This window comes from Meriones unguiculatus, chromosome 20, assembly GCF_030254825.1.
Source record: "Meriones unguiculatus strain TT.TT164.6M chromosome 20, Bangor_MerUng_6.1, whole genome shotgun sequence".
In the NCBI taxonomy this organism is placed as follows: domain Eukaryota; kingdom Metazoa; phylum Chordata; class Mammalia; order Rodentia; family Muridae; genus Meriones; species Meriones unguiculatus.
The window spans coordinates 45835573-45863065 of NC_083367.1; the positions used below are offsets into that span (position 1 = coordinate 45835573).

The following is a 27493-nucleotide window of genomic DNA, read 5'->3' on the forward strand; positions in this document are numbered from 1 at the left end:
CACGTACGCGCGCACGCGTGTGTGTGTGTGTGTGTGTGTGTGTGTGTGTGTGTGTGTGTTGTATGTGTGTTCTGCTGTTAACTACAGCAAGCATTCTGGTTTGTTTGTTTTTTTCCTTATAATAGGAATAATAGCAAAAAAAATGCAGGCTTAGCAAAATTTAAACATTAAAAAAAAAAGGAACAGTTTCATGAGGGAATGAAAAGTTTTTTCTAGCATCTAAGGAGAGTGTTTTGGTAACTGTGACTTTCTGGTATGGCGTCCTCCACATGCCTGGGTAACTGGCTGGAAAGCAGCAGATGTTCCCTAGAGACAAAGCCCCAAGCACACGGACATGTGAAGCCCCAAGAACTGTTACGTGTGTGTGTCTTTGTCTGTGTGTGTGTGTGTGTGTGTGTGTGTGTGTGTGTACATGTGTACAAGTGCCTGTATATGTGTGTATTTTAAAACAGACCAAGCTCTGTTGCCCAGGTTGATTTCAGACTCACAGGTTCAAGCTGTCTTCCTGCCTCAGCTTCCCAAGTGGGCCTACAGGCCTGAGCAACAGTCCAACAAGGGGTCTGAAGAGTGGTTCTGACAGCGACATCTGTGTGTACAGAGTGAGGGTGAAATTCCCAGCCGCTTAGTTTCATTTCTTCATAAACACCTTCCTGCTCAGCCCAGGGGCAGCAGGTCAGACTGATTAAGCATGACAAAGTGAGCACTCGGGGAGCAGAGGCAGGCGGATCCCTGTGAGTCCCAGGCCAGCCTGGTCTACAAAGTGAGTCCAGGTCAGCTAAGGTTACACACACAAAACCCTGTCTTGAAAAACCGAAAAACAAAAATGTAGCAAAGTGGTCTTTACTACTTGAAAAAAGTCATTCTACATTCATCATTACATAATACTCAGTTATGACAAATTAAGGTGTACACCCCAAGGCACCACACTTCCTGAAATAAAGGCATCTGTTACAGCCACATTATTCGGAATGCCTTTCATAACATCTCACCTTTCCATCTGTACCTACTGATCCCCGTGCCTTCACTACCTTCGAAACTGTGCCTTTCTTTTTGCATCCTCTATATAACCACATCCATTTCTGTCTTCCACTGTTGGTAAGCGGCCTTGGTCCTTAGGTACCGATCATGATCTCCGTTGCTGGGGCAACGGTGATAAAAGAGGGGAAAGAGAGCTGATGGATGCTGCTTCCCTAAGAGCAATCCTAACCCTTTCCCATGGTGGCACACACCGGGACAAGTCTGTACTTGTGGGTGGCTTACACTCACGCCCTTCCGTCTTCTGAACAACGTTCATGTACTGTATCTCCACAAGGGGTCTGGGAGCCTGAACCCGTGATGGCAGAGAAATAAGGTCTTTGTGGGTGCCATCAAGTTAGGGCACACTCACTCTGGAGAAGAGTAGGCTCGTGATTCAGTGAGGCTAGTGACCTTGGAAGAAAAGGAAGAGGAGGCACAGAAGAGGACATCTTGAAGACTGACCTCAACACAGGAAGCAAAGCATGTGTGACCACTGCAGGCAGAGCCTAGAGCAAGACTACTGCTAATCAACAAACACCAGGCTTGCCAGCCACCAGCACAAAGAAGCAAGGGAGGAGTCTCACCTGTGGATTTCAGTGGGAACTGCCCAGCTGTCCTCTTAGACTTCCAGTGTCCACACATGGGAGACAGTGTCTACTGTTGGATGCTATCAGTTAAGTTATGTGCACAGGACCTGTGGTCTGGCAGAGTGCTTGCCTAGCATGCACAAGCTCTTCTGTTTAACCCCCAGCACCCAATACTTCGGGCATGGTGGGGAACTCCTGTAATCCCAGCATTCAGGAGGATCTTAAGTTCAAGGTCATCCCCTGCTACTCAGCAAGATTATTATTTTAATATTTATTTATTCATGTATTGAGCAAATCGTTACTGAATACCTTCTAAGTCACAAAGCATTTTATTTAAACTTATAAATAATTTAAACCCTATTTAAGCAAATAGTCAAAAAGAAAAGAATGCGTGTATAAGCAGAAGAACACACTAAAATGTAAGAGGTGGAAATGCCCCTGCCAGAGAATTACCTGAAAAGGCATTGCTGTAATATCGAGACAGAGTTTGCATGATGTCTTTGGAGTGCTGAGTCCATGGTGCTATCTTTCTGTAGGTTTTCACCCGATGAACAAGCTGAGAGCCTCCATACTGGAGGGAAAGGGTATCTCCATGATCTTCGTAGAGTTCCTCAAATAACCTACAGAGAAGGAAAACTCACATTATACAATTTTGTCACCATGTCTGGTGACTCAGAGGCATAATCTTAACTACCAAGGGGGCGGGGGCGGAGCCGGGAGGATCACAAGTTCCAGGCCTGCCTGGACTGGCAGTGAAGTCAAAGGCAGCCTGAGTAGGTGAGTAAGCCCCTGTCCCAGAATGAAAAGTAGAGAGAGGGGTTGGGTAGAGCTCAGGGGTAGAGCATTTGTGTGACACGTACAGTGCCTTGGGGACAGTCCCCATGATGAGGGGGAAAAGTTAACCAAAATGATTGTCTAAGCCATTCAGTGGGACAGACCCAAAAAAAAGGAGTCTTTTGCTTTATAAATTCTTCTAAATCTTTCATGTGGACTCTTCAACATCTTGAAATAAGAGTAAATGTAAAATGTATTATGTTTTATAATGGTGCAAAACCAAGGTTACAGAAAATTCTAATGACAAAATGAGACACCCAAACTATAACTTATTAAATCTGGACCAAGCTGTTCCTAATCATATTAGAACGACGCCCCTTCCCTATTCTGAGGATTAGGGGAGAAGGGATATGGCAGGGAGGGTGGGACTAGGAAGAGAAGTGGGAGAGGCCTATGACTGAGATGTAAATTGAATTCATTAATAAAAAAAAGAAAGAAAGGGCTGGAGAGATGGCTCAGAGGATAGGAGCACTGGCTGCTCTTCCAAAGGTCCTGAGTTCAGTTCCCAGCAACCACATGGTGACTCACAACCATCTGTAATGTGATCCAGGGCCCTCTTCTGGCAAGCAGGCACACATGCAGGCTGAATACTATATAAATAATAAATAAATAAAATATTAAAAAAAAGAAAGCAAGAAAGTAAGAAAAAAGGAAAGAAGGAAGGAAGGAAGGAAGGGAGGGAGGGAGGGAGGGAGGGAGGGAGGAAGGAAGGGAGGGAGAGAGAGAGACTCTCATCATGCCATGATCTGCCATATTAATTCACTTCCCATGACACCATTTTGGTCCCTTTGGATTGTTAAACAAAACAAATGGTCTTGTTATAGACAGTGCCTTGATCTATTTGGGCTGCAGTGACAGTGTACCATAGAAAAGGTGACTTATGAACAACAAACATTTATTTCTCCTGGTTCTAGGAGCTACAATGTCTAAGACAAATGCATCAGCAGATTCACTGTCTACCAAAGGCCCATTTAATTCATAGGCAGGAGGTCCTGCCTATGAATTAAGACCTTTGAGGAGGAGACTAACAAACATTCCTTGGTCACTTTTAATATGCCACTAATCCCAGTGATGGGGGTTCAACCCTTAAAGGTTAAGCATGATCCAAAGATCCCATCGCCAAGTAGCACCCCTTTTGGGGGGGGAGGGGATTTCAACACATGGATCTATGGATGATGTGAACATTCTGACCTCAGCAGACATACAAGCCATATACTTCCTATTTTCACAGGGCTGACAATGAAGGAACAGCCATCCTTAAAAGAGACTCTGTCTTACACTCTGTATCTTCAGTTCAGAATGTGTAGAAGCAATACTATCTTTCAGTGCCATTTGGGTTTTCATTTAACCTACTAGTCTAAGTACTTAGGACTTACCTAAAAAAAAAAAAAAATGTTTAATGACAATGCAAGCAAACAAAACAAGATCCAATGGCAATAATAAGCAAACACTTACAGGAAATATGGAACTAACTTCAGTATCGTCATCCAGCAAGAAATCTCAAAGAAGCTAAAAGTGGCAATGAGTTTATAAAAATCTCTCCAAGTCAAGTCTGCTTTTTGTCATGGCTGCCATTCAGAGGGCAGCAGGTCAGCATTACCTCACCGCGTCCGTGTCAAACTGTAGGTTAGGCTTGTCAATCAGTCCTAAGGAGTACAGCTGGTAAGCCAGAGCACATTTGCCCACCATGAACTGTGCGGTGTTGGTGCGGTCTAAACAGTCCACACAGTTAGTTCGAAGAACGCCAGTCTACAAAGAGCACAAGAATATGTTCAGGTCACTTTTCAGACACCCAGACTACTTCCAAGCCACAGGGAAATTCTTTTCTTAAAGTAACAGGTGAAAAGCTATAGTGATTGGTCTGGCACTGTGTATTCTAATATTAATTATTTTGCTCCCTGATGTCTTCTTGCTATCTTTTATGAGCAGACTATCATGTACCTGAAATGATGTTTGTAAACTTTGCCGCCTAAATTATCCCTGATAGGATATATAAAGTTGACTACAGTATGGACTGGGCAGAAGAGAGGTAGGCGAAGCCAAGATTCATGGACTTTAGAGGCTTGCAGAGGGAGACAAAGAGGAGGGAGAAGAGGAGGAAGGAGAAAGGAGCATGCATGGGTTAGCATGAACAAGAAGCACATAGCCAGGCGGAACTTGCTCTAGGGATTGGCATGATGGAGAGAATCAGCCCAAATGGAGCATGTGCAAGTATTTAAGGAAATTTTGGATGGGATGTGGGGCTGGAAGATAACAAGGTAACTTAGGGGGTCAAAATCTGCCCAGCCTCAGTGTTTAAGGCATATTAAAAATCCAACAGGTGTCTGTGTCTTTTATTTCTATAATAGTAGGTTAAATAACAACTGTTGAAATAATTATATGTATTAATAATAAATGATCATTTATTAATGATCATTTCTTCTACAAAACTCTGGGGGTGCTAATCCTGAACAAATATTAATTACTGGTAAAGTTCAGGATTAAAATAATAAAGAACAGTTTGGAAATCATGTAAGGCTATTCACTGTTCACTCAATGGTGCTCAAACAAGATCATTAAGCCCAGTTATTTTTAATTTACTTTGAAGGCTTAACAAGACAGAACAAACAGCTAATATTTTCTATAGTTACTACTTAGTAAAATATGGATTTTTATCTCATATAGATCCTTTCTTATACAAGCAAAATATTCAGTGGTTAAAGCACATTTTTAATGTTTATTTTGTGTATGTGTGTGTATGCATGTGCCAAGTGTATGCTGTTGCCTAAAGAAGCCAAAAGATAGCATCAGTTTCCCTGGAGCTAGAGTCACTGGTGGCTACAAGTCAGTGCCCACAAATACGGGATGGGGTGGGTGCTGGGAACCAAACTTGGGTCCTTTGGAACAACCGGCTTGTACCCACAAAGCAACCATTCTAGTCACAAGCTACAGCATTCTTAGAGCTAATAAACAAAATGCACACTAGCTTATTTCCCCAAGTCCATCTAACCTATTATTTCCATATTCTTCTTTTAATTTCCAATAAAATTTTTATGTAGAAAAATGTTTTTGGCTCTATCGTATCAACTCTACATCTTTACGTAGGATTGAAGTACTAGGAGGAAAGATTTTAAAAATCATTCTCATGTTTTTAATAATTTTGCACCAAATATGTCATAACATTTGCTAACAGAAAACATTACAAGAAATGTTTGCATTTTTGTATGGCAGCAGACACCTGTAATCCCAGCACTCAGGAAGCAAAGGCAGGTAGGTCTCTGTGAGTTCAAGACCAGTCTGATTTACATAGTGAGTGCCATGCTGGCCTGAGCTAGCCTGAGCTGCATAGTGAGACCCTGTCTCAAAGAGAACAAATTAAAAAAAAGCAAATCTCAAACCCCCAAAACATTATACACCATGGACATTATATTTACTATGAATATAATATTATCTGTACCTGTAGCCGACCAGTCGGAATCACATGACCTCCTAGTTCATTCCACCTGTGTGTAAAAACATACGCTTTACATTTTATATCCTTCCAGTGCTGGGAACTAATCCCAGGCCCTAGGCTTCCTAACGTGTACTGTAACTGAGCCACACCGGAAACCCGTTTTCTATTAGGAAAAAAGGGGGACTGTGACATAGTACCTACTCATAGATTTTCATGGTCGCAGCAATAGAAGGAAGGGTGTCTGGACGTTAGATAGTTCTGCACTCGGTCTAAGGTGCAAACAACAGGGCAGTCACCATGCCCTGCTTAAATAAAGCTCAGGAGAGAGGCATTGGAAGGTGCCCTCGTGGGCACCCTCTCTGTGTTCTACCAGAGTCTCCCGGCTTTCCTTGAGACCCGTATCTTTCTCTGGCCTCGGTAACCACGCACAACTTCAGACATCTTCCTAGTAAAACTTTCCACATCTTTGTCCTCTCCCAGTACGTTAGGATTTCCTGAAATCCTGCCCTGCAAACTTGAGAATGATCTGTAAATGCTAAGGGTTTTCCATTTGACCACCATAGTTAACTATATTAACTGAGAGTCAAATGCTGGAAACACGTGATACTGGTTCCTTTGAAGATAAATAAGGAATAGATCCTTATCTCAAGCAGCCAACAAACGAGCAACAGCCAAACAGTCATGAACAAATCACCACAGCTTGTTACCAGAGCCTACCTTCCTGGAAGTGTCCACTGCCAATGAAGAGATTTCCCTGTCCTACTAATTACTAAACAATGAATTTACTACAGAAAATTTTACTTTATACACATATTTTATGTAACGTTTATTCCGCAAAGCAAATGATAAGGCTCCCATGGCTCCCATCTGAAGTAGATAAGCACCACAGAAATTCCCCAGTCACAGTGAATGTTCATTGCACAGTCCCCTGAGCAGCCTGCCTCTCTTAAATATTGTTAATCCATCCATCCATTCTCTAGTTAGCGTTGACTTCCTGTATTTAGATTACTGTGTGTGTGTGTGTGTGTGTGTGTGTGTGTGTGCGCGCGCGCGCGCGCACGCATGCACTGAAAGCTCTTGGAACTTCCCTGTCTCTGCTTCCTAATGCTGGAGTTACAGGCCCACACAGCCATGTCCAGCTTTTCACGTGGGTGTTGTCAATCCACACTCACGTCCTCATGCTTACAAGGCAAGAGCTGTCACTCACTAATTCCTCTAACCCCTAGAATATTTTGTAGCTAAGAAGAAATCCCTTGGTGAAGTTTTCTGTGTATATGTGGTATGGTATGGGGGTGGAGGGCTTGTATACCTCACAGGACCCAGCATGAAGTCAGGAGGCAACATGTGGGAGACATTTCTTTCTTTCTAACACGTGGGGCCCAGGAATTCAGGTGGAGGAGCCTTTCTGCCCACCTCACATTGTTTTCTGAGAGATGGGGTCTCACCCAGCCTGGGGCTCTCCAGTTAGGCTAGGTTTGGTGGCCAGCGAGCCCCAAGGATTTCCCTATCTGCCTCCTCGGTGCTGGGATTGCAAGCACACCCCAGCACACCGGCTTTCTCGTGAGGGCTCTAGGGACTGAACTCAGGGCCTCAAGCTTCTACAGCAAACACTTTAGCTCCCCAACTCTTCTTCTGAGATTTTAGATAGCACACATACTTTTCGTCTGGCCGTAAAATGCTGCAGTAAGAATCGGGCCGGTTTACAAAGAAGCCTGTTCTCTTCACCACGCTCTCTGCAATCACGTTCAGCCGATCGAGGACGTTACACAGCTTACTGAGGGAGGAGATCGAGACAGTGGGAACGTAAGGGTTAACGCATATTTACTCTTCCATCTAAAGCAAACAAAGGGGACAGCAACAATGCTCAGGGACTTGACTGTTTTAAGCTTGTGGTTTATGTAACAGAAACACTGAACCAACTAAGGTGGAAATATAATCAGTACTCAACCACTAGCAAGGCAGTAGCTCACTATCAAATACTGGCATCTTCCCCACTCTTGGCACTGAACATTCCGATGAGAGGTTTTCAACAAAGCCCTTCCCTCCTCAGTAGCAGTCAGTCAAACCCCTACATAATTAGGCAATGGCTGTGCATAGTGCAATAGCAGGGAAAGAAAAACTGGAAAGTAAATTAGCATGACTGTTTCAGCCACTTACCTAACCTAAGTGGGTGCACGTGTGTGAGCCTGGTGTGCTAATTCCATAAAACGATTCAGGGGAAGAACGCAACACTTAGAAAAACAGGATAGTGACGGTACATAACCCAGGAAGCTTCTAGGCTGCGTGGTAAACTCAGAAGAAGGCAACGCAAGGCTCGATGGGAAAAGGTTCCTTACAAAACATTAGTTTTGAACCAAATCTTGAGAGATAACAGAGGAAACATGTGACAGGCTGGCGGTGGAGGTGGGTGACAGGCAACAGGAAAACCCTCGCTGGGGCTAGCTCTGGGCATGAAGATCAGGTTTTCCCAAACGTAACGCCCTGATAATGTTCTAGAACCAACCACCCGATGGGCTTGATGGGAACAGTGAGGACCTAGGATTTACTGCTTGTTCGTCTCGGAGAGAGATGTCCTGAAAGTAATGTCTTCCTTGAAGAACATGGCAGGATAAAATGGCAAAAAGGTGGCACTAACGCTGTAAGGAAGGAGGTGACAGAAGGTACAGGGGCACAGCTTGCCACCTACTGGAAGCACATCCTAAGTCCCACAGAGGAAACGGAAGGAGCCTTGTGGCCAAGTGGCCTCTGCCAGGCTGGGCGCTCTCGCTCACCTCTTGGTGTACTTGGCCATGTCCCAGGGGATGTAGACGATGCTGTGCTCCGGGGGCAGGAACTGGTTAAGGTAGGTGACGGCGGCCACCAGTTCCTCACTCAGAATCCTCTCATGCTTTCTCTTCTCTCGTTCCTTTAGCAAAAACATTTGAAACACTTTTTATGCTTAAAATCTTAACTGTGGGGCTGGAGGCCTAGTTTGGTTGGTTAACAGCGCATGTTGCTCTTGCTGAAGGCCCAGGTTTAATTCCCAGCGCCTACGTGATGGTTCTCAAGTACCTGTAACTCCAGCTCCAGGGGAATCTGATGCCCTCTTCTGACCTCTGTGGCATTAAACATGCATACAGAGAACAGCCATACACGCACATAAAACACACATAAGATAAAATCAATAAATTTATTTCTAAAAATCATGAATGTCTGGGCCAGGGTGAGGGTGTGGTGCCTTTAATCCCAGGAGAGGGAGGTAGATCCATGAGTTTGAGGCCAGCCTGGTCTACAGAGCAAGTTCCAGGACAGCCAGGGCTACACAGAGAAACCTTGTCTTGAAAGACAAAACAAACAAACAAAAACCCAACAGACTTTACTTAAATATTTTCCTTTTTCAGCTACCTTTGTAGCTTGTGCCCATCTTAGTAAGGCAAAAGCTCCAGTCCCCAGTGCTACCGTGAAATCCTTTACTGGAATAAAAACATTATAAATGCAAATGAAGAGATCTTCCCCGAGTGAGCTTCAGCAGCTTTGAAGAGCCATGGAGGTTGATTTTTTTTTTTCTCTCTACTGATCTCCCAGAAACCCCAGTATGCTCCGTACAAAACTGGCCCACACATCCAGTGCCTACTCTGTCAGCAATGCTCATTCACCCAGGACCAGTAGAAAATCCACAACTGCAAGCACAGTTGCAGGGACACAGAGAGAAATCAGGCTGGTCTGGCCAGGCAATCCCTACACAGACGACCACAGGGCAAACTTTCAAATGTGACGCACACTGGAACAATGAGGTACCGGGAACAGGCACTAACACCACCTTTACGCTGGGGCAGAATGGCCTGAGGTTGGAAGGCATGCATGGGCCTAAGCCTTGCCCCTGCCCCCCCTGCCCACTGCCTCGCCTCAGTTTCCACGCTGCCTCTCACTGATGAAGGCTCTGGACTGTTGCACACGACTATCTCCCTCCCAGCGTTAATGTGGGGTTTAAATGAGAGAAAGCCTGTCAAGTTCTTACCAGAGTCTTCAATAAAAACTTACCTCTTTTTACTGTTACCTTAATAAGGTAACATAGAAACAAAGAAAAACTGCAACAGAGACTTAAAAGATGTCATAGTACTACTGTCAGAGTCAAAATATTCCTGTGTTGTTTTCAATTACTGTCGGAGTCAAAATATTCCTGTGTTGTTTCAATTGTGGTTATAACTTTTCAATTGTCACCAAATGAATTAATAACCACTATAGAAACAAACAAGATTATTTATTTTGCACAGCTGAATAAAACAAGTAGAGAAATTATATAAGAATTAAGAAAGGAGAATTAAGAAATCAGTTCAGGGCGAAAATATACTTTGCTTATGTTTTATCTGGGAAAGTTAAGTTATATATCTGGAATTCTCAAAAGCTCTTTAAATTAAAAAGGGAAGTAGAAATTTTCTACTTTCTAAAATTCTTATGTGAAATCTGCCCTTTTGTGGGAGGATGAAAAGAAAAGGTGATTAATTCCACTTTCGTGTCCATACAGTCCACTGTGCAGCCTAGTGGGTTACTGTTGACAGACTGTTCAGTCAGCCTCCTCAGGGCTGCAGACCCCATTTACAGCCCAGTGCAAATGTCCATCTTTTAGTCAGTCTTTCCTAGACAGAAGTCATCCTGTGTACTGCAAGTCCCCAGAGAGGAAGGACCCACAGAGGGAGGGAGGAGTTCACAATACAGCAGATGGGAAACAGAAAGCAGAATGTAGGACCCTGCTACTAAGATATAAATCTGGCATTTCTGGATAGCCTCTGGGCTTGGCAGATGACAGTCTCCCTTTCTCAGCTGGGTTCTCTCTCCACCTGATCTGAGAAACCCCAGATCTTCCAAGGGGTTTCACACAGCCCTTAGACAGATTATAAACCCAATGCTTTCTCAATAAGAAATCCAAAACTCGATCAGCAAGCACCTGGAGAGATTCCTGGAAACACCCACCCTATGCTAATGAGATATCTTTGTGTCTTGGCTTTCAACCAATGACCTTTCACTGTACCTGGAGTTCTTCCCACACCCATAGGACAATTAAGCACTGTGTTCCCCCTCTTATGATAGGCCTGTGTTACTGTATGTAGATGAAGTATCCCTGGCACCTCTAGCCCCAGAAAATCAAACACACCCTCAAAACCCTTCCCACTGCCCAAGGTTTATAAGTCCCTGATTTCACATGAAATAAACATGCTGCCTGCTACTGTCAGCTTTTCACCACGACCATCTGAGAAACACCATTTATTCTGGGGAGGGAAGGGTTGCTCTCCTCCCTGAAAGTTCGCCACTGAACTCCTGGGACTTGGCAGCCAGCGAGGCTACCATAGCTTCCTGGGTCTCCACTGACTACCCAACTGCCACAAGCTTTGTGCTGTCTGCTAGAGAAGCACCCGCTGGGCCTGAGTCTCACCAGGCCTGTGTTTCGGGTCAGTCGACCAGGCACAGGCTTTCACCAGAGGCCCTGCTGTTAATATAGGCCCTTTGGTTAAACACTGTGGTATCATCACAGGCTTTTGGAACTCCCAAGTTTCCACTGTCGTCTGACACTGGCAATCTCATTTAAAAGAGCTAACTGTAACACCTAGTGGAAAACTCACTTCCACCTCCCCCTGGTGAAACCAGGAGCCCTGCCTAGTGCACAGCCTTGACCTGAGCACACTCGCCGGTCCTGAGATATGGAACCTTTGATCTCAAGGTTCCTCTGTTCCTGTCCAGAAGCTGACAGCCAAGTCCCCAGACAGCCCAGGCTACCGCTGGATAGAGTGCCATGGAAAATGTCTCCTCTTAGTAACTCCTTTTGGTGGCAGCGTGAGAAGTGAACAGTGTTTGCTGTCATCCTTTGGACATGGGCATTCTTTGGTGGTTTAACCACAGTTTACCAAGACCTTCTTCCAAGCGAGAGAAGAAGCACTTCCTTCACTCTATAAACAAAGTAACTGACGACAGGGTCGAGGGTGTAGCTCAGGGGCTGAGTTCTGGACAGGCAGGTGCAAGGACCTAGTTTTGAGCCTCATTATCGCCCAATCAAATGAAACCCCTATCATTCCGATGAGTCTCTGTCAAGAGGCGCACACATATTATAAAGCAGCTATTATTGTGAATCTCCTACGTGCCTGTCACCCTTCTCTGAATGCCTATTCTTAGACTGACATTAAAAATCGACATTGAACACCCCCCTCATTTGTTTTTGGTTTTTTATCGAGATAGGGTTTCTTTGTGTAGCCTTGACTCCCCTGGCTCACTTTGTAGACCAGGCTGCCTCAAATTCACTGAGATCTACCTGCCTCTGCCTCCCAAGTGCTGGGATTACAGGCACCATGCACAGCTCTGAATGCCTTTCTTAATAAACTCTAACATTGCTTCATTTTTTTTCAAAAAGCCAATGATGAAAACAGTTTTTTTCTTTGTTCTATGAAACAGCAACTTAATCTCTGGTTGTTCTCTAGTTTAATCTCCGGTTATTGTCAGTCATCTTATTCTAACAGAACAATAAACAAGTACAATGTCCAATCCCCTTGCTGGCCTTGAGTATTCAAAGGTAAACATGCACATAAGCCATGTAGGAAGCAGGAAGTCCAGGAGAAAGAACCAGGATGAACCTCCTGCTCTGCCTGCCTTTTATACATTAGTGGTCTTGCCAATTTTTAGAAATCTTGTGGCTGAGCAGTCTCTTCCTATGAGCTTTGTGACCAGTGACAGTTCTGACCAGTGGGCTGTATGGGCGATCATGGCCCAAGCTGTTTCCCAAGAACTCAGATACTGCTTTTCTCCATTGCAAAACAACCGCAATCTCTGATCCTTTACTTGGGTTTGCACAAGTGTCTCAGGAGTGACCTTTTGACGTCAGCAGAGCAAAGTCCACCCCCCCAGACTCCACTGACACTACAACTAAGTCCTCTGGACTCACGTCTTATGAAGAGCCACGAAATCTGACTGCACAAGTGTAGATCATCAATGCGCCTGCTTTTGCTAACTTCCAATCGGCCCTCCTTACACTGCAAATTTGCCTCTTTAACTGCAAATTACACCCTACGCCCTATCTGAACAAGGGGGCTCAAGGGCAAGCTCTTCTGTTTCTAGTGGCACTGTAAATAAACTCTCTTTTGCAAGACTCATTTCAAACTACATTGAAGGGAGGCAAAACAGGCCTGGTTCAATTCCAGGGATAGATTTCTATCACAGGCATTAAGTCGTACTTTTAATGTGTATAATTAACAGAGGATTCCAAGCATTGTAGACGCTCGGGGTTCTATTTACCCAGAACTTTTCCATTATACTATATAAAGCATGAACAAGAGCCAATCACCCAGTTCCAGGTATATGTTCCAGTAATAGCTCATCACTTGCTGCTTAAGCAGTAATTTGCTTCTATACTAACAATATACACTTTACAGGAAACACGCTCATAACTTATTATGAGTTTTTTACAGTGCCAGGGATGGAACCTAGGGCCTTACACAGACCACTGTGCCACACTACCCTACCCTCTTCTTACTTTGGGACGGGGCCCCTCTAAATTGCTCAGGCTGAGTGGAGGTTCACTCTGCGGCCTGGGCTGGCCTTAAACTTGTGATCCCCTGCCTCTATTCTTTGAGAGGCCGGGCTCACAGTCCTGGGACACCAGGACTAGCCGCAAATCAACAAATGTTTTCATTAAAGCTTCCCCACCTTAGTTTTCAACTGTGTACATTATGGCTACTTCCCAACACAAAGCCGAACTTACAGGCTATCCAGCTCCAACTTAAATTACTCCAGGCAGACAGGGAACGAGTGAACCTACAACTCCTGATTAATGTGAACAAACATGTGCAGAGCTAACATCCGGCGGAAACTGTGAAGGCAATCCTTGGCTGCACGTGATCACAGAAACCGAAAGGAAGGACAGTCACGCACTGTTCTCTCCCTCGTCTCCCAACCTCGGTCCCTGCCACTATGGGGCCATTTATCCCTCCACACTCCTGATGAAGCACACACGCCACACACCACACATGCTGTCACCTTGAGCCATGAATTTAGGTTTACTGCGCAGGCCCCTCTTGGATATGCTTCCATCTTCCTCCCTTTGCCCGGCCTTTCTCTGTGCTCAGTAACTTTGGTACCTCCAGATCCTGCTGTGCTCTGGTTAAGTCTCCATTCCCACCCCCACCTCAGACCCTGTGTTCTCAGGGAGCTGCTCTGCCTTCATTTTCAGATTATTTTTCCTTTAAATGCTCCACCTCATAAGTACCCCAAGACACCAACTCCTCTGCTCTCTCCAGAAACCCTTCCCTCTTCCTCTCTTCTCAGGCCACTTAGCTTTCCTTGTCCACAGCAATCGTACTATTGCCAATACCCAAAGTGCTTTAGGTATCTTCCTGGCAGAACTAAGTGAACCCAAGTATCCATCTCTTTTGTCTATGCTTTTATGCCCATACACAGCCAGGCAGTAGCAGAATGGTTCCATTTAAGAAACTACTTTTATCAACTTGAAATTGACTTTTATACTGTCTTGATGTTTCCCGTCAACTTACACCAGACTGTTCAACTTTCTCTGTTACTGTGAAACCCCACTTTAGGCAGGTGACATTCATCCCTACCTTAAAGAGAAATGAAAGCCGTCAGGAAGGAACAAGCACCCATACCTCCATGATTGGCAGCTCTGCTTTACTTCAACATTGCCTCCCTCACGCTGGTAGTTTCAGGAAGGCAGGACTTTGTTTGTACAACTACCTTGATACACATAAAACTGTCAAAAAACATTGGCTACATAGCTAAATGGACAAGGATTCCTTGGCTTGTTTGTTTATAAACTGACATTTGCAAGCCAGCCTCTCAGAACACCCTCGCATACACTGCTGCAGACATAATACAGTAAAACCCTTTTTATTGACGTTCTCGAGGTCTTATTAGCCACTGGCTAAGGTTCATTCATTTCACTTGGGTACCACAGTATAGATAAAATGTGCTGGATGATCTTGCCTCCTACCCTAGGCCTTTGAACCGTACATCCATTTATGCACATATCCTGTGTGGAATAGTCACTGTGCTCTGGTGGAAAGGCTGAGAGACAATTTCACCCCCTTGCCTGAGCCTCTCACAAGCCCATGTGATTCCTGACCACATTTCTGAATGAAGCCTTTTGGTCCTCTTGCTACACATTGGTTTGTGGTTCTTATAGGCTGTCGAGGGAATGGGCTGTATCAAGGTGAGGGTATCAAGAGTTTGATCTGCATTCTTCTTAAGTTGTTGCAGGACTAAGGGACTTCCCTAAGGCAAGCCGAGAAGAAGCCACAAAGAATCTGAGGCTGAAGAACAGTGGCTCCGGACACAGCATGCTGACATGGCAGACACCGCTCATTCCCTCCCTCCAAACATCCCTCCCCGCCTCCCTCCGCTCCTCCCTCTCTAGGCAAGGCAAAGCACAGCTGGCTGATGCCTTTTGTGGGCGGAAAGGTAGTCTGGGGTGTTTACGAGCGCATCATACCTTCACTAGGTTCAAGATGATGATGGGCGACCCGAACCGCTGGAGCATCTGGTCAAAGTGAAGAGCTGCCATGTGTGCAAAGGGATCTGCCTGGTCCACTGGCAAGAGGAAAGGCGGGCGGGGCTGTTAGGCAGGGCTGTACGACGAGGAGGGTTTTCAAAACACCGAAAAGAAACACGCTTCAATGAATCTAACCCAGCACTTTCCTTTCCAAGCTCTGGCTCAGGGAGCTCACCAGACACTCATTCAGTATTAAATCTGAATGACTGTCATGTCTGAAGTAAAATAGCACACAATTTACTAACAGTTAAAATTAAGAATAGATTCACTGCAGAAGGCTAATGGAAGTTCTCCTCCATACACTCTCGCTCAGAGGGCCAAAATTCTCTCCAAAACCCTACCACTTCTCAGAGTTAGGTGTCAACAATTATCATTTGAATGACCGGCCACGCACGTGTAATGGGTGGTTTGGGCATCATGGTTGAGATGTCCTGGGACCAGTATAAGGGAACCGATCCTCTCACTTGTACGTAAGAAGAGTAGCTGCCTGCCGTAAAAGACATTACAGAGGCATCACAGAGGATTTGCTCAGTCTCGACTTCATTTGCAACGTCACCCTAGGAAGAAAGGTGCAGTTAAAGATAGCTCATGCTCTTCGAACTTCTAAATGAAAAAAATTCAAATACACAGTGAAGTGGTAACTCCTGGCGTCAATACTCAGAGCACACACTGAAAAAGCCAAACCACGGAAACATGATAAAGAAAAGCAATTAACAATAGCAGAGAACAGACTAGAAGAACTCAGATTACTCAACACAAATAGCAAACAGCAGCCTGACCAGTATAAATTGCAGGATGGCAAGGAAAAGAAAAACAATTATGTGACATTATCCAGGAGATAAAGAACACAAGAATCTAAAAACTGTTTGAACAACTTCCTGTCTTAGTTACTTTCTTCTCATTTATTTATTTTATTTACTTTACATCCCTGTAGCTTCTTCCCTCTTCCCCTCCCAGCCCCACCCTCTCTTCCTTCCCCATCCCCCCATCCGAGAATCTAAAAATTTCAATTCTGAAGACCAAAATGAAGATTGGAGTAATACCTGTTATTTGAAGGACTCAAGGGGAAGATGGGAGACTTTGGGGAACCCTGGCTTACAGAAGAATATAAGGGTGTGATAAAGGATATTTCGGGAGGTGTTGATAACCCTGGTTTAGTTTTCCTTTCAATATCCAAAAGCAAATAATGCAGCCACAAAACTCTAGTTGTTCTTCAACTACCAAATAAAACGACTTGAAGTACTGATCTAAGTTTAAGAATGGTGTCGCTACTTAAAGCCAGGATCGGAGCCTCCATCTATCACACTCAAGACTCGGCAGTCTATTGCAGAGCAGAGCACATGGGAGATGACACAGGAGGAGGAGGGTAGGTTCTGTAGTGCTCTTCCGGGTGTAAAGAGCAAAGTGAGCACAGAGGGGAAGGGGTCAAGTGTATCCTACACCATGCTATACAGCCTTCCTGTTACGGATGCCCTTCCAGCACTGAGGAGCTGCCCTCTCCTCACACTTCAGTGGGGGCCTGGCTGTTTGGGCTCAACATTTTCCAAGCATTTCAGTCATGGCTCACTCTTCAGAACAGTGGGCATTTCAAAACTCCACTGCACAGCTCTCTCTAAGACAGTCACTGCTCCAAACATTTGTAGATTGGTCGCTTTTCCCTAGGAGTTTCATACTCTGGAGGAGAATGATTTATTCTCCATATAATACCCCAAACTGAAAAAGAAAGAAAGAAAAGAAAAACATCTCCACTTTAAAAACTCCACAGCTTGGGGCTGACGAGATGGCTCAGTGAGGAGAGGCACCTGCTGCCAAGCCTGGCAACCTGAGATCCATCCCTGGAACCCACGTGAAGGAAGGAGAGAAATGACTGCTACAAGTCATCCTCTGACCTCCACATATGCCTTAGCACATGCGCATGTGTGCAAATGCATACATACATGCATGTGTGCACACGTGCACACACGGAATGCATTATTAGGATGCTAAGAGGTTGCTTAGAAGTCCGCAGCATCATCACTGTCAGCAAGGCTGATGTGAAAGGTTGAAACAGTACAGAGATGTGCTCTGTCATCTTACCTCACAGTTTGCACCTCTCTTAAGGAAGCGAGTCCCGGCAAACTTACTGGATCTTCTGGCTATGAGTGTCACATACACTGGTCGTCCATAGATCAAAAGCTCTTAGGAACCGAGTTAAAGTGTTTCAGCATTTGCAACGGACACAGAAAGCTACGAGAACCATTATCCTTCACGCACTGAATACATCTTGTCCAACAGCCTCAGGACACTAAGCGCTCCTCGGAGAAACGTAATGGCACAGGACCTGATGGTGCCTCAGATCTGTCCAGGTTTAATGGCAACATGCTCAAGTGGTGAGTTCTGTGATTCTCCAAGGAATTACACAAACCACTGTATTACGTCTCTCCTCAGAGGCAAGTAAGAAGTATAGCTAATCCTTCCTCACTCAGTGGAGCCATATGCCTCTCCACAAGGGCATGTGTCCTCTGATGCTGAGTGTAAACTAGGAAAAAGCTGTTTATGCTGAGGGAAGGCGTGTGTCTAATACTGAAAAAGCAACGCAGAGCCTAACACTGACTGTGTCCCTGTAAACTGCTTAACCAATATGCAGCTTGCTTATATCACCTTACTTAAATTTCTGAATTATAATCCCACCTACTGAAAAATGAAGCGAAAGGCTGCTGTGGATTAACAATTACAGTCTAAAAGTCAAAAATGCCTCGAAGTCTGAAACTTCTGAGTGCCACTGTGACCCCAAATAGTAAAATTCTATACCTGTTACTCTAAAAAGGTAGCATAAATATCTCCAGTCCCAGTGTTTAAGGTGCACATGAAACATAGATAAACTTGAATTCCATTTTCAAGTTATCTAAGGTTTAGGCAAATATTCTAAAATCTAAAAATCGGAAACGCTTCTAGTCGCAAGCATTCTGGATAAGATAATCATCAACCCGTACCAGGCTGTGGGGAGGTGAGCTGACATTTCTGTGTGCAATTGCTGGTGCCTGGCCTGCGGTAAATGCTTAATAAGCAGCAATTACTCCTATCATCACTCAGACTTCCAGAATTCATTAAATGCCTGATCACCAGGAGCCCAGACTCATCATTTAAACTGATGAGCTTGAAAATGATGATCTATGATGCTGTTTACTATCTTAAAAAACAAACATTTATTATAATTACTATATGCCAGGACCTGAGCTAGCTCCTGGAAATACAAACCAGGCTAGAACCGCACTTTAGAAATGCTAGTGGAACCATGGGTGTCTCCGACCTCTGCTTCAAAGTTCCTGTGTCTGCCACACCCAACCTCCCCTCCCTGCCCTCGGCACGGAGAAAGCAGCACTGAGGCCTCTCAAGGCTGTGCCCCTCGGCTGCCCCCTCCCAAATGCTCCAGAGAGTATAAAAAGGCATAAAGATGGCGGCACCACCCACTTAACAGCCTCAAACGAAAACATTCCTTTACAGACTTTTCTGTAGGCTTTGAAACGTCTGAGATGGAAGGGGAAAGTATCAAGTAAAAACAGAATTCACAAACGCCCTCTGTTGTCTCAAAGGGTGACAAGAAAAATGAACAAGTGCTAGGTAGCATGTCCTGCCCTTCTCCACCCCACAGCATGATGGCACCTTGGTGAAAGGTTTCAGCATTAGCTAGAACAAATGAAAAGTAAACCTGCAGAAGAAAAGCCAAGATGTCTTCTGAGCCTATCAGCCTACCTCAAAGGTCAACACGTTTCCATTACATTCCCTTCCAAGCCAGGTCCCCACTTCACCAGGCCTTAACTGCCACTGCCACTGTCTACCTGATACATAGCCCTCAGCCCATTTTGGCTTCGTGTAGCTGGAAAATGGCTGTCAGCTCAAGCCTCACGGACCACTTTATACACATCACCTTCCTGAACTAAACTTCTGTGAGTCCTGGCACCAAATTCCCAGTCCTTAGCCTGAGTAAGGCAACCTGCTGAGCGCCAACCTGACTCCCCTCTTCCTTCTCCTGAGTCATCCCATCTCCCTGGCGTGGTACATACGAGTCACAAGAAAAACAGCTGTGTGTTTTCCCAGGTCTATCCTCACGGTGCTTGTCCAACCTGTGACCTCTCTCTGAACATCATTGCTAGGGCCTCATTTATGTTTCCGGCTTTGGTCAAGTTCTGTTCTCATGAGCCTGCCATGCTCAACCCCCTGACAGACATCCCATTCCTTCTCCCACGTGCTCGGTCCTCACTGGTTGTAGCAAGAGTACTATGCACGCCTTCATACTGCTATTTATAATCTTTCTGCGCTCCTAACACGTATCTCTTCAGTGTCTGCCCTCTTCATTGCCTCTCTTCTCATATGGGTAAGTTTTCCTGTTGGGGTGCTGTGCTGGCTAGTTTTATGTCAGCTCGATACTGGCTAGCAGCATTTGAGAGATGGGAACCTCGATTCAAAAATGCCTCTATAAGGGCAGCCTTCAGGCAAGCCTGTGTAATTTTTTTCTTAATTAGTGAGGGATGTGGGGAGGATACAGCCCATTTTGGGTGGGGACACCCCTGGGCAGGTGGTCCTGGATTCTATAAGAAAGCAGGCTGAGGAAGCCATAAGGAGCAAGCCAGTAAACAGCACCCCTCCATGGCCTCTGCATCAGCTCCTGCCTCCAGGTTCCTGTTCTGTTTGAGTTCCTGTCCTGATTTCCTTCAGTGATGAACAGTGCTGGAGGTAGAAGCCGAGTAAACCCTTTGCCCCCCAGGAGGGTGTGGTCAGTGTTTCATCACAACAGACAGAGTGGCAGTTAGACTCTCACAATGTATGGCCTTTCTTCGTGTTGGCCTAGCGCCATGGTGTGTACCTGAAGTGTTCATAGAAAGGATACTTGACTGCCCACAGAACCCGTGAATAACATACAGCAGCCAGTCCCGGTGCACGGTGCTTTTAATTATATCCAGGAGTTCACCGTTCCACACATACTTCATATAGGGCTCGCTAGAGATCCCAAAAACACCTGAAAAACAAAAGTCAGACACAGAAAGGTGAGGACATTGGTTGAGATCCTGCTCATTTGTGAGTTCCTCTGCTTGTGTTTTTAGCATTAGAATACAGGCAGCACTGCCATCTAGCAGGAGAATCAGCACGCGGGGCCCGTGTGCTGTTTCCTTCAAAGTCAAAGAAGAAATGAGTTCTCTGACTTATCAGAGGTTTTAAGTCAACAGAAAATGGGAGGCAAATGAAAGGCAAATGATGGACTCGGGAATGAAGACAAACGTGGCACAGCAGGCCACAGAGAACAGTTTGAGGGTGCAGCGCCTGGGCCCAGGACTTCATCACCACCTCTTCGCAGTATGGCCGGGATGATCAAGAGAGCGCCTCACCACCTGGTACCCCTGCCCACCTGCACGTCTAACAGGGAGCTGCTGTGAGAATGATAGGGAGGGGTTCAGAATGGGTTGGAACACTGCTCACCTTCACACATGGCATTGGCTACTAGAGCAAGGCTTCTGCATGTAGAGAAATCACCAAACACGGGCATATCAAGATGAATTTATTATTACATGGCAATGAGCGTCATAAAACTTATATAAAGTTCAGTCCCGGGCACAGCATGAACTAGGCAGGGTGGTACATGTCTGGTCCATGCCTCTAATTTCAGTCTGGGGAGAAGACAGGAGGAGTAGTTCAAGAGCATCCTCGCTAAGTCTGAGGCCAGCCTGGGCTACATGAGACCTTGCCAGAGAGGAGAGAGGTCAGGGCACGCTCTGGGGACCTGTTGTATCAGACATTCTCCTGCTATTTTACACAAGTGACTTAGTGCCGAAATGGCTAAAGTCATGCCATCTTGACCTTACTTTATTTTGCGTCTACCTTACTTTATTTTGCGTCTTTCTGGAGCCTCCTCAGCCTCCCCTCCCCCTCCCCTAGCCATGACCACCTTGGCAATGCTTTGGGGGCTGTCCATGGCCTGACCACAGTCCAGTCGTATTAACCGGAAGTGATGTTCATGCAGGAAAAAAACATAAAACTAAAATAACTAACAGGGAGCGTAAATCATGAATGATTGTCGCGCAGTGTCTGGACAATGCTCTAAGCTCTGCAAAAGCTTAGACTCTGACCCCTTCACACATGGATGTGAGTGTGGGATTTGTTTTAAAATAGCTGTGCCCCTGAGCTTCGGCACCGAGACACTTTTCAGAGGCGTGACCCCTCTCTCTTGCTCACCTGCTAACAAAAGGACTTAATACTTTTAAACGGCTAGCGAGTGCACTTGCCAGTAACTATCCCAAGTAGAACATCTCGGGTTCTCCATTACTTAGCCTATAAACGGGGAAAGCTAATCTCAGGGGTGTCTGGACTGAGGAGCTTATGTAAAGTCCTTAACACACTTCCCAATATGCCAGGGATTTTGTGGAGATTTTTGGCAAACCTACTCTTCCATCCTCTACCCTCACCCCTCCATTTCCTACCAGTTTTGTCACATAGAATGATCCCAATCCCCAGGAAAGATGTCTGAAACCTCATCACCGGCACCTGGCAATATGTTACCTTAAATGAGGGGAAGAAAGAGAAGTGGATGGACTCAAGGCCTCTAATCCCACGGCTGTGTACCGAGGAGACTATTGTGGCTCACGAAGGTGCCTTGGTGTGACCAAGGGTTCTCACAGGTGAACCATCCCGCCTCTTTTAGAGCTTCATCACCACCGTTTAAGTTGCATGAAGCGGGGGAACTCAAAGCCATAGCTGGCGCACAGCTCTTCCACAGATGACCTGCTCCAGCCGAGGTATGTTCACCTTATAGAGCAAGCCATTTGCTGTAGAGTTCTGGACCAAACCCAAATATTTGGCGATAAAGGGGCAAAAGGGCACTGCAGGTCTGGCTTGGGAGGGGTCTCCAGGGACACCTAGGCTAGTCATGTTGTGGTCTAGCAATAATCTGATGGGGCCAGGGGAGTAGCCCGGCCTGTGATAGACAGACACAGTGTCAGTGGTCAGTGCTGCATGGACACTGCGTATGCTGACCATCTGATCGTAACTCTGGGCCTCAGTTTCCTGCCTAGTCTTTTCTGTACAACTGGCTTACACTTCCCCAGGGGGGATTTTATGGGACTCAGAATGTCCAGCGTATCACAGGCAACCCATGGCAACTTTTGCCCCAAACACTGACCAATCTCTGTAAGCGAAAACACGATGGTGTGCGCTCTACGGCGCTGAAGGGGAAGTTCTCCATAAAACATCACCAAAAGACTAGATCTGATGTGCTCTATTAAAAAGCGTACGAGCAAGTACTAGAAACTGACAACACAGTTTCCAGCTGGCCTATACATAAAACCAAGTGGTGATTAATAATGGCCTTAAAAATAAACTAGTCAGAAAACCACCCAAAAAGATACAGACCACCAAGGGATGGAGGGAAGAGGAAGGAGAGAGAATTTAATGAGGTGCCACATTAGCATATGCTAAATCTGAAGGGATCACTTACCGCTGCCTCCCTGTGTGATTAATCCTTCGTCTTCAAAGATGTCGAAGCTCTCCTGGCGTGTCCTGGACGTTTCTGACTTTAACATCTCCAGGGGCATTCGCAGGACGGTGAGATTGTACTGAAGCGAGTGGGACAAGTCATAGCTGTAACTGAGAAGAGAATTCAGATGGGAGAATTACAGAAGCAAGGGTACCCCACAGCACTGGCTCCGGGGAGGAGCTGCAGCCTGGGAGCTAAGTTGCTCTGCACCTGTCACGTCCCTTGACGCTGTTAAATGACCAAAGCGCAGCCAAATGCATGACTGGGAATAAAGCAAAAGCCTCGCTCACGTTTGCACTAGATAAACACAATTATGATACGGGTCATACATATTTGTACTGGTACAATGTACTGGTTTGTTTGTGTCATGATGAAATCAATCTAAGGCTAATGTTTTATTCCAAGTCACACCCTACGATGTCCACGAATATGGTTCTGTGCTAGTACGCTGAAGTAGATTATTCTCATCAAAAGTGCATGGCTTTGCACAATAAAAATCACCTTTTTTTTTTTAAGGAAGAAATGTGATTTAAAGAAATAATCTCATTTTAGAATTTTGAATTATAAAAATGAAATTATATTAGTCCTAATGCAGAGTTGTAACAGTGTCATTGTCCAATTTCAGTTAATGATCCATAAAATTAAGTAAAAAAAAATTAATTAGAAATAGAAAAAAGTATTTTGATACTGATGTGTTACCGGTGGCATTGTGACAGTAAGTACTTTTAAACTTATCCATTCAAATTTTCAAGAATCAGGTTTTTAAAAGAAAAAAAAAATCCCAGAATTTAATGAGTTTAGATGTTCTCTTTCTATAATCTAATAAAATTAAAGTGACAGGTAAAAATAAAATTAGGCTCAAACTTACCTAAAGTAAAAATTGCTAGATAGATCCACATTTTGAAATATCCTTAGGTACCTAAAAAAAAAAAAAAAAAATTTAAAGCGTGTTATAAACATGAAATATTTTTTCTCATGGCCTAACACACAGTCAGGGATATCCTTACGTTAGTAAATGTGCCTGCCAACCATCCCTCAGACACCTACCTGCACCTTAGTTTGTGCCCCATTATACAGTGACTGTGCTCCCAAATGGGCAGGGCACAGGCGGGGTGGGGGTAGAGGGGGAGGGTAAAGACAGTTGTTGTTATTGTTGTTGTTTTCAGTGAGCTTTACAGGTGCTCAGAGGATGGAGTAAGGACAGTTACATAAGTAAACAAGACGCTGCGGGTTGCCATAACTTCAAGTTAGAAAGATGGTTACCATGAAAACAGAGGAGGCTAGAATACAATATCCCTCCACACAGCAGGAGCACGGTTCAAGGTTTCTCATCTTTGCTTCACATTCACGTTCGGAGAAGTAACTAAAACATACTCTCAGAGTTATAATTCTCTTCGGTTTCGCCAGCCCTGCTCCCTCTCCAGAGGTCACTTCTGCATTACTGCTCGCTTCCGGAGGTCACGGTGTCTTTGCTGTGACATTACAGAGATCTTCGTAGAGTCCATTTTCACAGGGACCACCTCAAACACTGTCTGCTGCTCTTTGTTCTGTCTGAATGTGTATTCACCAAAAGTTAAGGATTCCACTTGTTGAACTGTTTGATAGGTCGCACATGCTCTAGGCCGTGTTTTGGTTCAACTAGACCGTGTGGCCGGGGCATGGGAGTGCACATCTGTGACCCCAGCATCCGGGAGGCTGAGGCAGGAGGCTCACTCTGAGTTTAAAAAAAAAAAAAAGATACAATGCAGCCAAGAGTACTTGCCCACACTGAGGCCCTTGCACAGAGTTTGAACCACTGGTGTAGACAACCAGTGTAGAATATTTTCAGCTTTATTGTAACATGTAAAACTGTGTTTGCGAAGGGTTGAGACAGTCTAACTCCAGCTCCTGGGGTATGGAATCGCTGACACCACTGTGTAAGTTGGAGGGTAAACATTTTCCCCACGTTTCTCCTAGCATTTGATGACGGTGGATGCTTCAGCCACTCCCCACCCGACTAATGAGAAGGAAACAGCCCCTTGTTAGGTTTGACTGCTAGCAAAGTACACTCCTCTGCTGCCTGCCTCTGCCCCTCTGGAGCGTGTCTCGGGGCTAGGCTGGCCCTCGCTGGTCAAAGAAGCCTTCAGGAGGTCTCAGCACCGAACCCCGTCAGGTCTGTCTACATGACTGCTGCCTCCTAAACAGCCTAGACTGCAAAAACACATTTAATTGTGAAAGTGTTCACCTACGTCACCACTTTCCTTCTGCCTCGTGCTTTCTACGTTTCATTTAGAAAACCTTCCTCTGGGCCAGGATCATAAAACTATTTTCCTAAGATTGTCTTTGTACTTCTGAAATTGCTTCTTCGGTATTATCAGAGATTAGAATATAATTTCATTTTGTCAAATGGAAAACCAACGAAGCTTAAGTCTGTCTTCTCCACAGTGATTCCTGGTACTGTGTCTGTTGGGTCCCTGTTTCCTATGAAATGTGGGTCGTTTCCTGGGCCTTCTTGTCTGTGCTGATCAATGTCAGCGCCCTCATCCATAACCAACAGTCTCCCCACAGGTTATCATCTCTTCCTCTCAATTACTGTGGCCGCTACATCTGCTTAGACTTATCCCTACATTTAAATTTTTTCTTTATTTTTATTTTATGGGTATGAGTGTTTTGCCTGCAGGTGCTTATGTGCGTGCCTGGTGCCTGTGGGGACCAGAAGATGGTGTGGAATCCCCTGGATTTGGAGTAACAGATGGTTGTGAGCTACCAGGCTCCCCCAGACCAACAAAGGGTCTTAACTGCTGAGCCTTCTCTCCAGCCTCCTCTTCGCCCTTTTTGTTTCTGTTCTTTTTAGTTGTCCAGACTAAGACCAACTTTTGATTTTCTATGTGAATTTTAAAGCCTTGTTCTGCTTTAAAAGTTGAATTTAAGTGTGTGCTGTGATTTATGTGCACATGAGTGTCCATAGAAGCCAGAAGTGGTCACTGCCCAGAGCTGGAGCTACTGAAGGGTGTGCTGGGGTATGTAAACATGAGTACCAGCACCCACAGAGGCCCGGAGTGGACACTGGATCTCCCAGAGCTGGAGCTACTGGCAGCTGTGAGCGGCTGATATAGGTGACGGGAACCAAACCTGGGTCCTCTGCAAAGGCAGCAAAGTGCTCCTTGCTGCTGTGCCCTCCTTCCAGCCCCTCAATATGAATGTCAAGTAAGCTTGTAATGTTCCACTCTCTTCTGTAATCAAGTTAGAATTTGAATTTTGGTGCATTACATCTCTCAATTTTAAAGAAAATTAACCTTACGCTCATAAGCCATCCATCCATGAACAGGTGAATATCCTTCAATTATTTAGGGCTTTAAAAATACCTAGTACTGCTTTACATTTTCTTTTTTTAATTTTATATTAGTTTATTACTGTTTTACATTTTCAGCACTGAATTTTAGGTAGCTCTTGCTGTATTTATTCCCAGGTATCACATGGTCTTCAATGCTGTTATGAATGGCATCATTGAGTTTTCTCTTTGGTTACTGTCTATGGGTATCAGCATGACTACATCTGGAATTAACTAAAATCTGAAAATGGAGGGCGCATCTGTGAGGAATTTCTACTAATCTTGATCTCTGAGGTAGGAGGAGAGGCCTTTAATCCAGGTCTTGAGGTGGGAAGACATACCTCAAACCAGGCACCTTCTGCTGGAAGCCTATACAATGACATCGAAGAAGGAAGCTTTTGCTCTTTGCCTATTTGCCCTCACCTTCCTAGCAAGCCCATTCCTCCTCTGACATTGAGCCTACTTCTTCAGGATTCCAGCATATTTTGAAGACCACCTGAGATACCCAGCCTTGTGGACTGAACAACTACTGGATACTTGGACTTTGCATTCGCAGCCAGACAGCCACTGTTGGATTAGCTGGACCACAGCCTGTAAGTCATTCTAATAAATGCCTTTTTTATGTAGAGATTCATCCTGTATGTTCTGTTATTGTAGAGAACCCTGACTAATACATTGCCCGTGGGTAGAAACATTACTGGTTCTTATACAACGATTATTCTCCTTCTGTCAACTTGCTGAGTTGTCTCTTAGAGTTGTCTCTTTTTTCGCTTAATCCCTAATTTTTCTGATCTACCTTTTATTCTATAAACACTGCATTACCTAGGATTCTAAATGTAATGCTCTTAGTTATGGCAGCATATTTCTTGATAGCTCCTTGCCTTAATTAAAAGCAATGCTTTTAAAGTTTTACTTGTAAGAATAATTTTGATTATAGGCCTCTAATAAACACAACATTGTTGGAACAACTTTGCTAAGATTTAATCACAAAGATCTGGAATTTTGCCACACATATCTCTGGTTCTATGAAGATGCTCTTAAGTCTCCTGAAAACCGCCTTAGAGTGGCATGCTGTTCCGGTAAATGTCCCGCTGTCAATGCAAGTCTGCAACTAGAGAGAACCTCCACCTACCAAATGTACGGAACGTTTAGAAGTATTGCATTGCATTTCCTGATATTTTTCTAAATAGTGTTACTAACTGCATTACTGGATAACATATCTCTATAATTACGTAAGGAATTATTACTTCATTCCTCCTATAACAAGCTGTTGATATAACTACTA

General features: G+C 44.8%; 1 protein-coding gene across 1 annotated transcript in view; it reads right to left on the reverse strand.

The window, feature by feature from the left end:
• Positions 1-27493, reverse strand: part of Fig4 (FIG4 phosphoinositide 5-phosphatase) — a 105265-nt gene that overhangs the window by 51115 nt on the left and 26657 nt on the right. The window contains exons 5-15 of the mRNA XM_021648660.2: positions 23767-23817; positions 22860-23008; positions 20262-20390; positions 17471-17571; positions 15789-15951; positions 15335-15432; positions 8643-8776; positions 7529-7645; positions 5875-5920; positions 4039-4187; positions 2058-2224 (exon numbers count right to left, since the gene is read on the reverse strand). Coding sequence (XP_021504335.1) covers positions 2058-2224; positions 4039-4187; positions 5875-5920; positions 7529-7645; positions 8643-8776; positions 15335-15432; positions 15789-15951; positions 17471-17571; positions 20262-20390; positions 22860-23008; positions 23767-23817 — 1304 coding nt within the window. The remainder of the gene's footprint in view (positions 1-2057; positions 2225-4038; positions 4188-5874; positions 5921-7528; positions 7646-8642; positions 8777-15334; positions 15433-15788; positions 15952-17470; positions 17572-20261; positions 20391-22859; positions 23009-23766; positions 23818-27493) is intronic.